This window comes from Ammospiza nelsoni, chromosome 3, assembly GCF_027579445.1.
Source record: "Ammospiza nelsoni isolate bAmmNel1 chromosome 3, bAmmNel1.pri, whole genome shotgun sequence".
In the NCBI taxonomy this organism is placed as follows: Eukaryota; Metazoa; Chordata; class Aves; order Passeriformes; family Passerellidae; genus Ammospiza; species Ammospiza nelsoni.
Genome location: NC_080635.1, coordinates 113969936 through 113982058, shown reverse-complemented (window position 1 = coordinate 113982058; position 12123 = coordinate 113969936). Strand labels below are relative to the sequence as shown.

The 12123-nt window shown below is 60.6% G+C and overlaps 1 protein-coding gene and 1 long non-coding RNA gene across 2 annotated transcripts; both read right to left on the bottom strand.

The window, feature by feature from the left end:
• Nucleotides 1-1306: 1306 nt before the first annotated feature.
• On the bottom strand, nt 1307-2088 carry LOC132071576 (uncharacterized). The gene is made up of 2 exons (XR_009418144.1): nt 1770-2088; nt 1307-1607 (listed from the first exon to the last, which is right to left on the bottom strand). It is a non-coding gene; the product is annotated as an uncharacterized LOC132071576 (long non-coding RNA).
• Nucleotides 2089-3405: 1317 nt separating this feature from the next.
• Nucleotides 3406-12065, bottom strand: LOC132070711 (uncharacterized). The gene is made up of 2 exons (XM_059467698.1): nt 11925-12065; nt 3406-8428 (listed from the first exon to the last, which is right to left on the bottom strand). The coding sequence occupies exon 2, from the start codon at nt 7756-7758 to the stop codon at nt 3406-3408; it is 4353 nt and encodes a 1450-aa protein (XP_059323681.1). The 5' UTR covers nt 7759-8428; nt 11925-12065.
• Between the last annotated feature and the right edge of the window lie 58 nt (nt 12066-12123).

Genomic DNA, 12123 nt, shown 5'->3' with positions numbered 1-12123 from the left:
TAGGATTCCTGGGTTTGGGGTGGGATTCCCGATTCCCGATCTGGGACAGAGATCTGGGATGGGATTCCTGATCTGGGATGGGAATCTGGGATGGGATTCCTGGGTTTGGGATGAGATTCCTGGTCTGGGATGGGATTCCTGGTCTGGGATGGGATTCCTGGGTTTGGGATGGGATTCCTGGACCTGGGATGGGATTCCTGAGTCCGAGATGGGATTCTTGGACCTGGGACGGGGGTCTGGGATGGGATTCCTGGGTTTGGGAAGGGATTCCTGATTATGGATGGGATTCCTGGTCTGGGATGGGATTCCTGGTCTGGGATGGGATTCCTGGGTTTGGGGCAGGATCTCTGAGCTGGGATGGGATTCAGGGATCTGGGGCTGGATCAGGGATCCTGGGAACATTCCCTGGATCTGGGGCCGGGTCCCACCTGGATCCCAGGGTGATCCCAGTGATCCCAGGGCAGGGCTGGGATTCCCACAGGATCAGGAACATCCCGAGGTTCCTCAGCCCCCCCATCCCACCCAGGGAATTTAAAAATTCCCAGGAATCTGAGGGAGCAGAGCCCTCCTCGGGCTGTGTCCTCAGCTCATTCCCGGATTTTGGGGATCCCGGGATCTTCCTCCTCCTCCTCCTCATCATCATCCCCATCCCTGGGAATTCCCAGCCCCTGGAGCTGATCCCAAATCCTGCTCCGGGATTTCCCGGCTGGTGGATCCCAGTTTGGGATTCCTGGGATTTTGACCTCTCAGGGCTCTTTTCCCATCCCAGTTTTTCCAGAATTCCGGGGTTTTAGGGGCCAGAGGGGCTCGGGGAGCCTGAAATGGGAAAAATGGGAAAGGAGGGTCCAGAACCTTTGGAAGGAGCCTCGGGAAAAGCCCCTGGAAAAATTCAAATTGGGATTTGAATTGGAAATAAAATTGGGATTCAGTTTGGGATTTTAATTGGGATTCAGATTGGGATTTTAATTGGAATTCAAATTGTGATTTCAATTGGAATTAAAATTGGGATTTTAACTGGGATTCAGATTGGGACTTTAATTGGAATTCATATTGGGATTTTAGTTGGAATTAAAATTGGGATTTTAATTGGAATTCAAATCGAGATTCAGCCCCCAAAATTCCCTGGATCTGGGGGTGGACTCCATAGAAACTCCCCCTGGAATGTGAGGAGGAGGAATGGCCTTGGGGCTGTGGAGATTGCCCAGAGAATTCCCGAAGAATTCCCGCTTATCTCCTCCAAGGATTTAACCCCATCCTGCCCGGAGCCGGCGGGAACGGGGACGGGAGAAGGAGGAAAAGTCAAGGCTGGAGTTCAAACTCGGTTTTAATGAAAGCAACGAGAGGTAGAAACGGAGGGAAAACATCCCGGGGGAAAACCTTCCAGGGGGAAGAACATTCCATAAAAAACATCCCAGGGGAAAAACATCCCAGGGGGAAAATATCCCAGGGGAAACATCCCAGGGAAAAAACTCCAGTGAAAACATTCCATAAGAAAACATTCTATGGGAAAAACTCCAGTGAAAACATTCCATAAGAAAACATTCCAGGGAAAACATGTCCCTGCCAGCGGAGCAGGAGGTCGAGCCAGGCTTAGTCCGGCCTGAAATCTATCCCGGGCCTAAACGTGCCCCAGTCCTGGCTTAAAGCTTCACCAGTCCTAAAAGGTCCCGAATCCAGCCTAAAACCTGTCCCAGTCCTGCCCAAAACCTCCTCAATCCAGACTAAAGCCTCCCAGCCTGGCCTAAAAGCTCCTCAGTCCAGCCTAAAACCTCTCCCAGGCCTAAAACCTCGCTCAGTCCCACCTAAAATCTCTCCCTGGCCTAAAAGTCCTTCAGTCCCGACTTAAATCCTCACCAGTTCTAATAGGTTCCAATTCTCACCTAAAATCCCTCCCAGTCTGGCTTAAAAGAGCCCCAGTCCTGTCTAAAACCTCTCCCAGGCCTAAAGCTCTGCTCAGCCCTGCCCAACAGCCCAGTCCCACCTTAAAGCCTCTCAGTCCCGCCTAAAACCTTCACCAGGCCTAAAAGCTCTCCCAGTCGAGCCTGAAATATCTCAAAGTCCAGCCTAAAACCTCTCCCAGCTGAGCCTAAAAGCTCTCCCAGCCCTGCTTAAACCTCTCCCAGCCCTAAACCCAGCCCATGTCCCACCTAAATCCCCCAGCACAGCCCAACCTCCCCCAGCCCCTCACAGTGGGGCCCAGATCCGGCGCATCCCAATCCTGGATCCCAGATCCCAATCCTGGATCCCAGATCCCAAATCCCAATCCTGGATCCCAGATCCTAATCCTGGATCCCAGATCCCAATCCTGGATCCCAATCCTGGATCCCAGATCCCAATCCTGGAACGCAGATCCCAATCCTGGAACGCAGATCCCAATCCTGGATCCCAATCCTGGATCCCAGATCCCAATCCTGGAACGCAGATCCCAGATCCCAGATCCCAATCCTGGATCCCAGATCCCAATCCTGGAACGCAGATCCCAGATCCCAGATCCCAATCCTGGATCCCAGATCCCAATCCTGGAATGCAGATCCCAGATCCCAATCCTGGATGCCAGATCCCAATCCTGGATGCCAGATCCCAATCCTGGAACGCAGATCCCAATCCTGGATCCCAGATCCCAATCCCAATCTCAATCCCCCAGCTCCCACCCCTGATCCCAGCTCCTGGATCCTGGTTCCTGATCCCAAACCTGGCTCCCAATCCTGCGTCCCACATCCCAAATCCCAATCCCAGCTCCCAGTGCAGAATCCAGGCTCTCAATCCCAATCCCAGCTCACAGATCCTCATCCTGGATCTCAGATCCTGATCCCAGCTCCTGATCCTGGCTTTGGATCCCAATCCTGGACCCTGATCCCAATCCTGGCTCTCAGTCCCAGCTCCCAATCCTGGCTCCTGATCCCAGCTCTCAGTTCTGGCTTTGGATCCCAATCCCAGCTCCCAATTCTAACTCCCACATCCTGCTCTCAATCCCAGCTCCCAGATCTTGGTTCCCGATCCCAATCCCAGATCCCAATCCTGGCTCTTGGATCCCAATCCCAAATCCCAATCCCAGCTCTCCAATTCTGATCCTGGATCCAGATCCCAATCCCAGCTCCCAGATGCCGACCCTAACTCCCAGATCCCAATCCCAGATCTTGGTTCCTGATCCCAATCCCAGCTCCCAGATCCCGATCCCAATCCCAGATCTTGGTTCCTGATCCCAATCCCAGCTCCCAGATCCCGATCCCAATCCCAGATCTTGGTTCCTGATCCCAATCCCAGCTCCCAGATCCCGATCCCAATCCCAGATCTTGCTTCCTGATCCCAATCCCAGCTCCCAGATCCCCATCCTAACTCCCAGATCCTGATCCCAATCCCAGCCCCCCGATCTTGGTTCCCAATCCCAGATCCTGATGCCAGCTCCTACCAGAGCGCTTCCTGCACCTTTTGCCGGTATCCCTCCAGGATCTCCATCGCGTTCAGCCACAAGAGCTCGTTCTCCTTCCCATTCCCATTCCCACTCCCATTCCCACCGCACTCCCCCTTCCAATCCGAATTCCTGCAGCGCACCTCCAGCGGCAGCCCGGGGATGCAGAGCAGCGCTCCCAGCTCCTCCTCCCGCACCCACTGGGCCGCGAATCCCGCCCGGATCAGCGGCAGCGCGGCCGCCCAGCCCTTCCCGAGCGCCTGAGCCACCCTGGCCACCCCCGGTGCCGCTCCCTCCGCCGGCTCCGCGGGCTCCAGGCGCCCGTGCCAGCCCAGGAGGGGCGGCCGCCGCAGCAGGTGCCACAGCCAGGCGGGTTTGGGCTTCAGCAGCACCGTGCCCACCCTCCCGAAGCGCCCAAACACCTCGTGCAGCAGCACCCGGCACACCTCGGGCTGCGCGGGCTCCCGCAGCGGGAAGGCGTCGAGCCAGCCCGAGAGCTCGTCCTGCACCAGCAGCAGCGCCCGGAACCCCTCGGGGCTCTCCAGGAGCCCCGTGCAGAGGCTGAGCCACAGCCGGGACCAGGGGCCCCGCTCGCGCTGCGGGGCCGGGTCGGGGTCGGGATCGGGAACGGGATTCCCCTCCTGGCACCGGGGGCAGCGCCGCACCCAGCGCGCCACGTCCTCGTGGGCGTTTGTCCAGGACCGCACGTGCTGCACACGGCGCAGCGTTTCCTGCGCGCCGTCGTGGCACCGGCGGTGGCACTGCGCCACGATCTCCTGCCGCTCGTACGCCGACGGCTCCCAGTCCTTCCGGCTCTTCACGGGGTTCTTGGCCATGGCTCTGGCTCTGGCTCTCACCTCCTGCATCCATCTGCTCTCGTCCGGCGCCACGTTGCCGTGCCATCCCACCTGGCGCACCTGCAGCATTCCCGGGCAGGAGCGGAGCCGGCGCAGCGCTGCAGGCACCGTGCCCTGGCTGTAGCGCCAGCTCCGCTCGAGCTGCTTCAGCCTCGGCGCCAGCAAGGGCCAGCTGGAATAGAGGAACAGCGGGTGGCAGCTCCGGTGCTGCTCCTGCAGCTCCTGCAGCGCCTCCAGCAACGCCGCCTCCTTGTCGCAGCCCTGCCGCAGCCCCAGCAGCCACCGCTCCTCCAGGTTCACGGCAGCAAACGCCACGGACTGTTTTCCGGACGATCCCTTCTCCACGGCCAGGAACCAGACGTTGGCTTTGGGAATGTCGGCAGGCAGCTGCCAGAGCGCCGGGGCCAGCGGGATCGACACCAATCGGGGTTCCTGCAGCCCCGGGGCCAGCGGGATCGGCGCGGTTTGGGATTCCTGCCGCTCCAGGCCCTTGGTGGTCACCAGCAGCCTCCATCGCTCCGGGAGCTCGGGGTCGCAGGTGCAGCCCTCGAGCAGCGGCTTGCCCCGGAGCAGGTAACGCCCGGCGGGGCCCTGGATGAGGATGGGAGCCGGCCCCGTGAGGCTCTGGAAGGCCTCAACAGCCCGGGCGGCCGCCAGGCACGCGGCGTCCTGCGGGGCCCAGCTCTGGCCGCGGAGCCTGTGGGAGCAGTGCCGCACCGGGAGCAGCTCTCCCTCCCTCTCCTGCAGCAGCACGGCTCCCACCGAGCACTCGTGCACCGACAGCCGGATCACGAAGGGCTGGGATTTATTGGGGAAAAGCAGGGTGGGTGCCGCCTTCAGAGCCTCCTTCAGCCGCTGCAGCTGCTCCCAGCCTCCCTGTCGCCATTCCCGCTGCCACTTCCATTCCCGCTCCCCTTGCCACTTCTCCGGCACCGCCAGGGCCTGCAGCGGCATCGCCAGCTCCAAGTAGTCGGCGATGAATTCCTTCAGATCGTTGAACTCGCCGAGGACGGAGCGGAGCCGGTCGGGATGCCAGGGCTCGGGAGCGTCGCAGTGCTGGCAGATCTGGTTCAGCCTCTCGTGGGGCACGCGGCGCCCCGCGGCGCTCAGGGTCAGGCCCAGGAAATTCACCTCGGGCTGCACCAGCTGCGTCTTCTCGCGGTTCACTTTGAAGCCGGTGCTCTGGATCAGCTGCAGCACGCGGCGGGTGCGGAACCGCAGCTGCCGCCGGCGCTTGGCGGTGATGAGGATGTCGTCGGAGTAGTGGAAGACGCCGCGGGCGGTGTCGGGGCTCAGCTGGCTCAGCATGGCGGCCACGCGGCGGTGCAGGATGGAGGCGGTGCCGCGGAACGTCGGCGGCAGCCGCGTGAACAGGAACTGCTGGTCCCCGAAGGTGAAGGCGAAGCGGTGCCAGCAGCTGGAGGCCAGCGGGATGGCGAGGCAGGCGTTGGACAGGTCCAGCACGGAGAAGAAGCGGCTGCGGGGGTTGATGGAGGTCAGGAGCCTGTCCCGGTCCAGCCGCTCCTGGGGCTCCACGGGGGTGGCGGCGTTGAGGGCGCGGCAGTCCAGGCTGAGGCGGACGCCGCGCCCATGCGGTTTTTGGTAGAGAATCAAGGGATTGTTGGATTCAGAGGTGCCCTTCACCACGATTTCCTGGTCCTGGTACTCCTTCAGCAGCTCCGCCATCTGCTCCTCCTCGTCCGGGCGCAGCGGGCGCTGCTGCTGGAAGGGCACCGGGGCCCCGTCCAGCTGCACCTCCTCGGCCACGCGCCCGCAGTCCAGCCGGGAGCGCGCCCACACCTCCGGGAACCTCAGCTCCAGGCGGCTGGGAGCCTGCACGCCGTTCATGGCGGCCTGATCCTGATCCTGATCCTGCTCCAAGCCAGAGTCCTCCTCCGAGCTCTCGGCGTTCCCGCTGGCCCTCAGCATTCCGATGAAGCAATTTCCACATGGAATGTCGCAGTCTGGGCTGGCTCCAGAGCTCTGCTCCCAGCCTGAGTCCTCCTCCGCGCTCTCAGTGCTCCCACTCGCCCCCCGCATTCTGAGGAGGTTCCTGTAACGCCCACTGGAAATGTGATCTGGGCTGGCTCCAGAGCCCTGTTCCCAGCCCAAGCTTGAGCTCGAGCCCGAGCTTGAGCCTGAGTCTAAGCCTGAGCCTGAGCCTGAGCTTGAGCCGGAGCCCGGGTCCTCCTCTGCGCTCTCGGCGCTCCCGCTGGCTCTCAGCATTCTGAGGAGGCTTCCATAAATCCCGCTGGGAATGTCGGGGTCCGGGCTGGCTCCGGAGCTCCGCTCCCGCCGGGCGCTGCGGGTGCCCCCCGGCCCCTCGGGGTAGCTGCAGAGGGGCGTCTCCGCGATGCGCCGCGCCAGCCCGGCCGCCAGCTCCGCCGTGGGCTTCCCTTCCCAGTTCGCCATGTCCTCTCCCAGCTGGAGCAGCCTCTGCCAGAGCCACTCCCTGCGCTCCGCTCCCGACAGAGCTTCCGTCCGTCTGTCCCTTCCGGGGGTGGTGGCAGCGGCAGTGACCGTCCCCCGGCTCCGGGAATTGCTGCCGGGCTCTCCCTCCTCATCCTCCCTTTTGGCAGTCCAGACCGAGGGAACGCACGCGGGCTGATCCATCCCTTCCCCTGGCACATTCCCGTTCTGGAGGGCAGTGCCACTGTCCTTGTCCCGGCTCCGGGAATTGCTGCCGGGCTCTCCCTCCTCATCCTCCCTGCTCCCAGCCCGGGGTGGGAGCGGGGCCCGACGCCGAGGCCGATCCGTCCCTTCCCTGGGCTCATTCCCGTTGTGGGTGGCACTGTCCTTGTTCGTGTCCCTCTCCTGGCTCCGGGAATTGCCGCTGGGCTCTCCCTCCTCATCCTCCCTGTTCCCAGCCCGCGGTGGGAGCGGGGCCCGACGCCGAGGCCGATCCGTCCCTTCCCTGGGCTCATTCCCGTTGCTGGCCTGGCGTGGGACACCCGGCTTGTCCCCAAAGTCCTTCCCGAGGGCTTGGGTCCCTCTGGGGCTGTTCCCCACCTGCGGCTGCTCCTGCCGGGCTCCGCCGCTCCCCGGCCCTTTCCCGTTCACCTGCGCACACCCGGGCCCGGCTCCCGCCTCTCCCGGTATCCCGGCGTCTCTCCCGGTGTGCCCGGCTCCCGGGCAATGCCGCGTCCCGGTGTGCCCGGCTCCCGGGCAATGCCGCGTCCCGGTGTGCCCGGTTCCTGGGGAATGCCCCGTCCCGGTGTGCCCGGTTCCTGGGGAATGCCCCGTCCCGGTGTGCCCGGTTCCTGGGGAATGCCCCGTCCCGGTGTGCCCGGTTCCTGGGGAATGCCCCGTCCCGGTGTGCCCGGCTCCCGGGCAATGCCGCGTCCCGGTGTGCCTCCACAGGCAGGCCCAGCCCTGCCCGGGCTGCCGGTGCCGGGACTGGGGGGAAAACTCCTCCGGGAGAGCTCCGCGATCCGCGGCCCCGGGGGCATCCTCGGGGCGCCTCCTCCTCCAGCGGGGCAGGAAGCGGAACATGGCCCCGGAGAGCGGGACGGGAACGGCGCCTCCTCTCCTCGCCGGGGCTGCGGCCAGTGCCAAACGTGGCCCGGGAATTCCGGCAGTCCCGGGGGCGTCCCAGGAATGTCCTCAGTATCAAGAGCGTTCCAAGGGTGTCCCAAGAATTTTTTTTTGAGTCCCAAGGGGTGTCCAGGAAATTTTCAGAGTCCCAGAAGTGTCCTGGAAATTCCAAAAGCGGCACGGGAATTCCGGCAGTCCCGAGGATGTTCCGGAGATGTCCCGCGGATGTCCCGAGGGTGTCCCAGGGATTTTCTCAGTCCCAAGAGTGTCCCAAAGGTGTCCAGGGAATTTTCTCTGTCCCAAGAGTGTCCCGGGAATTCCGGCAGTTCCGGAGATGTCCCGGGGGTGTCCCGGGAATTTTCTCAGTCCCAAGAGTGTCCCAGGAATTTTCTCAGTCCCACGATTGTCCCGGGAATGCCGTGAGCGCCGCGATGTCCCCGCGGTGTCGCAGCCGCCGCCCGACGGTTCCGAGCCCGGGGGAGGAAGAGGAAGTCGGGCACGAGGAGGAGGAGGATGAGGATGAGGAGGAAGGTGCGCGCTCTTTCCGGGGCCACCGAGGTCACCGCCCGAGCCCGGGCCCGCTCCGGTGATTCCCGGCCGCGATTCCCGATCCCAGGGAACGTCGGAGCTGCGGGAACAGCGGGACACAAATTTTAGTGAATTCAGAGAGACACAAACTGTAATGAATCTAGAGACACAAATTTTAGTGAATTCAGAGAGACACAAACTGTAATGAATCTAGAGACACAAACTGTAATGAATCTAGAGACACAAATTTTAGTGAATTCAGAGAGACACAAACTGTAATGAATCTAGAGACAAATTTTAGTGAATTCAGAGAGACACAAACTGTAATGAATCTAGAGACACAAATTTTAGTGAATTCAGAGACACAAACTAATGAAGTCAGAGAGACACAAACTGTAATAAATTCAGAGAGACACAAACTTTAGTGAATTCATTGAGAGACAAACTTTAAGGAATTCAGAGACACAAACTTTAGCGAATTCAGAGAGACATAAAATTTAATGAATTCAGAGAGACACAAACTTCAGTGAATTCAGAGAAACACAAATTAATGAAGTCAGAGAAACAGAAACTGTAATGAAGTCAGAGAAACAGAAACTGTAGTGAATTCAGAGAGACACAAACTTTAATGAATTCGGAGATTTTTAGAGAAGATTTTAGTTAGAGATCAGCTTTGCTGGAGTTAATTAAAATAAATAGGCAGGCCTTGATGAACTTAAGAGTAGTTAACTAATAATTGATTGTCTGTTAGCACCATGTTGGTGAAGCCCCAAAACAGATAGCCTTCAAGAAATAATGAGTTAAAACACAGAATGTGAGGCATTTGAAGAAAGCATAGCATTTAGGAAACACACAGAGCAATAAATCGGCTAAAGCACGGAACACAATGACAGGGAAGAGAGATAGGGATGGGGGAACTGATGGGCTGAGCATGTTCAGAGCCAACAATGTCAAACTGACCCTAAGAGCCTCGCCAAGCCATGGGGACCAAGCCAAGCACACGGGGAATTGGCCAAATTAGGAAAGGGGTTCAAAGGTTCAAGGAGGAAGACTCATCAGGAGACCCCAGGCCATGATGAAGGCGACCGGAACGACCACCAAGATGATCCTCAAAAGAGGCGTCCCCGCCCACGCTCCGCCTACGCCACGCCCCCTATGAATATTCATGCAAAGATACGATTATGTATATGATCTGATGTAATCCTATATCCAAAACTGTATAAAAGGCCTGCCTTTGTTACGGGAAACTCAGAAATCCATTTTGTGATTTCCCCGACGCGTTGCAATAAAATACCTCCTGCTTATTAGACTTAAGCTGAGTCTCTTAGGCAGTTATTCTCGCCTTTTGGGGCAAAATCCGGCATCATTGGGTTAGCTGAGTTTATAATGAAGAATGAAGAAACTGATAAATAGCTTTTGACTGATAAATAGAAACGGATAAATAGGAATGGAAAAGTAGAAATCGATGAATAGAAATTGATAAATATGGGACAATTGTAGGAACATAAGACAAATTCCTCTGTTCTGACACCAATTGAAGACGGGAGTGGGAGTTCTACAAAGGGTTAATTTGTCGTGTTTGCATTGAAAAGGTCAGAAGGAGGAAAACTTCATTTACTTCCTCATTTTGGGACCCCTCCCCATGGAAGGGACAACGGACCCATTTCGAGGAACAAACTGCGCATGCTTAACGACTTTTGAACTAATTATCATGCTTAAGGACTTTTGAACTAATTACCAAAGTGCTGAATATTTGTATTTTGGGTGTTCAATACCCAATTATGGATAAAATAAGGGCTCTGTGATCGATCGCCTGTAAATTGCGGTGTGAATTTGGGAGCGATCCCACAATAAACCTGTATTTTCTAACTCTAAACTGTGCGAGTTTTTGTCCCTGACAGTTGGATATCGGTACGGGATCGATATCGATATTTTTAATAAATCAGCAGAACCGGGAGTGCCCCTCCCCCCCGGCACGGCCGCCCCTCCCCCATCCCGCTACACCCCAAATTTCCCCTCCCCCCCCCCAAAAGCGCGGCTGGGACCCCCCAAAATGGGGGCAGCGACCCCCGGGATGCGGGAAGGGAAAAGGAGCCCCCGGGAGAAGGCGCGTCCCGCAAAACGCGGGGAAAACCCGGCCCGACGTGTTCTGACGTGTCCGGACAAGGCCCCACATGTCGCGACATGGCCCCCGCGGAGCGCGACCCGGGAGGGACCGGCCCGGCCCGGCCCAATCCCGGCATCCCTCCCCGCACTCCCGGGCTCTCGTTCCTGGGATCCCCCCACATTCCCGGGGTCCCGTTCCCATTCCCGGGGTCCCGCTCCGATCCCGGGATCCCCCCGCATTCCCGGGGTCCCGTTCCTGGGATCCCCCCGCATTCCCGGGGTCCCGTTCCCATTCCCGGGGTCCCGTTCCTGGGATCCCCCCGCATTCCCCGGGTCCCGTTCCCATTCCCGGGGTCCCGTTCCTGGGGTCCCCCCACATTCCCAGAGTCCCGTTCCCATTCCCGGGGTCCCGTCCCGATCCCGGGATCCCCCCGCATTCCCGGGGTCCCGTTCCCATTCCCGGGGTCCCGTTCCTGGGGTCCCCCCACATTCCCAGAGTCCCGTTCCCATTCCCGGGGTCCCGTTCCGATCCCGGGGTTCTCCCGTTCTCATTCCCGGGGTCCCGTTCCCATTCCCGGGATCCCCCCCGCATTCCCGAGGTCCCGCACGCATTCCCGGCGTCCCCCCACATTCCCGGATTTCCCCCTTATTCCCGGGGTCCCGCTCCGATACCGGGATCCCCCCGCACTCCCGGGGTCCCGTTCCCATTCCGGGGGTCCCGCAGCCCCCCAACTGCCCCGCTCATATTTCCGGGGTCCCGCTCCCATTCCCGGGGTCCCGTCCCGATCCCGGGGTCCCCCCCCCCGCATTCCCGGGATTCTCCCACATTCCCGGATCCCCGCACGCACTCCCGGGACCTCGCTCCCATTCCCGGGGTCCCCCCCAATCCCGGGGTCTCGCTCGCATTCCCGGGACCCCGCAACCCCCCGAGTGTCCCGCACGCATTCCCGGGGCCCCTCCTGCATTCCCGGGACCTCGCCCGCATTTCCTGGATCCCGCAGCCCCCCGAGTCTCCCGCACGCATTCTCGGGGTCCCCCCAAATTCCCGGGATCCCACTCCCATTCCCGGGGTCCCGTTCCCATTCCCGGGGTCCTTCCCGCATTTCCAGGATCCCCCCACATTCCCGGGGTCCCGCAGCCCCCCGAGTGTCTCGCACGCATTCCCGGGGTCCCGCCCCCACTCCCGGGGTCCCGCTCCCGTTCCCGGAGTCTCGTTCCCACTCCCGGGTCCCGTTCCCATTCCCGGGGCCCGCTCCCATTCCCGGGTCCCGTTCTCATTCCCGGGGTCCCGTTCCCATTCCCGGGTCCCGTTCTCATTCCCGGGGTCCCGTTCCCATTCCCGGGTCCCGTTCCCATTCCCGGGGTCCCGTTCCCATTCCCGGGGCCCGCTCCCATTCCCGAGTGTCCCGCACACATTCCCGGGATCCTCGCACATTCCCGGAATTTTCCCTCCCATTCCCGGATCCCGCAGCCCCCCGAGTGTCCCGTACCCGCTCCGGGGTCCGCGGCCGGGCCGGGGGTCCCCGATCCCGGTCCCGATCCCGGTCCCGGTGCAGCTCCCGATCCCGATCCCGGTCCCGGTCCTGATCCCGATCCCGATCCCGGTGCCGGTCCCGATCCCGATCCCGGTCCCGATCCGGGTCCGAGTCCCCGCGGGATGGGGGCGGTCTCGGCCCCGCCCCGCCCCCG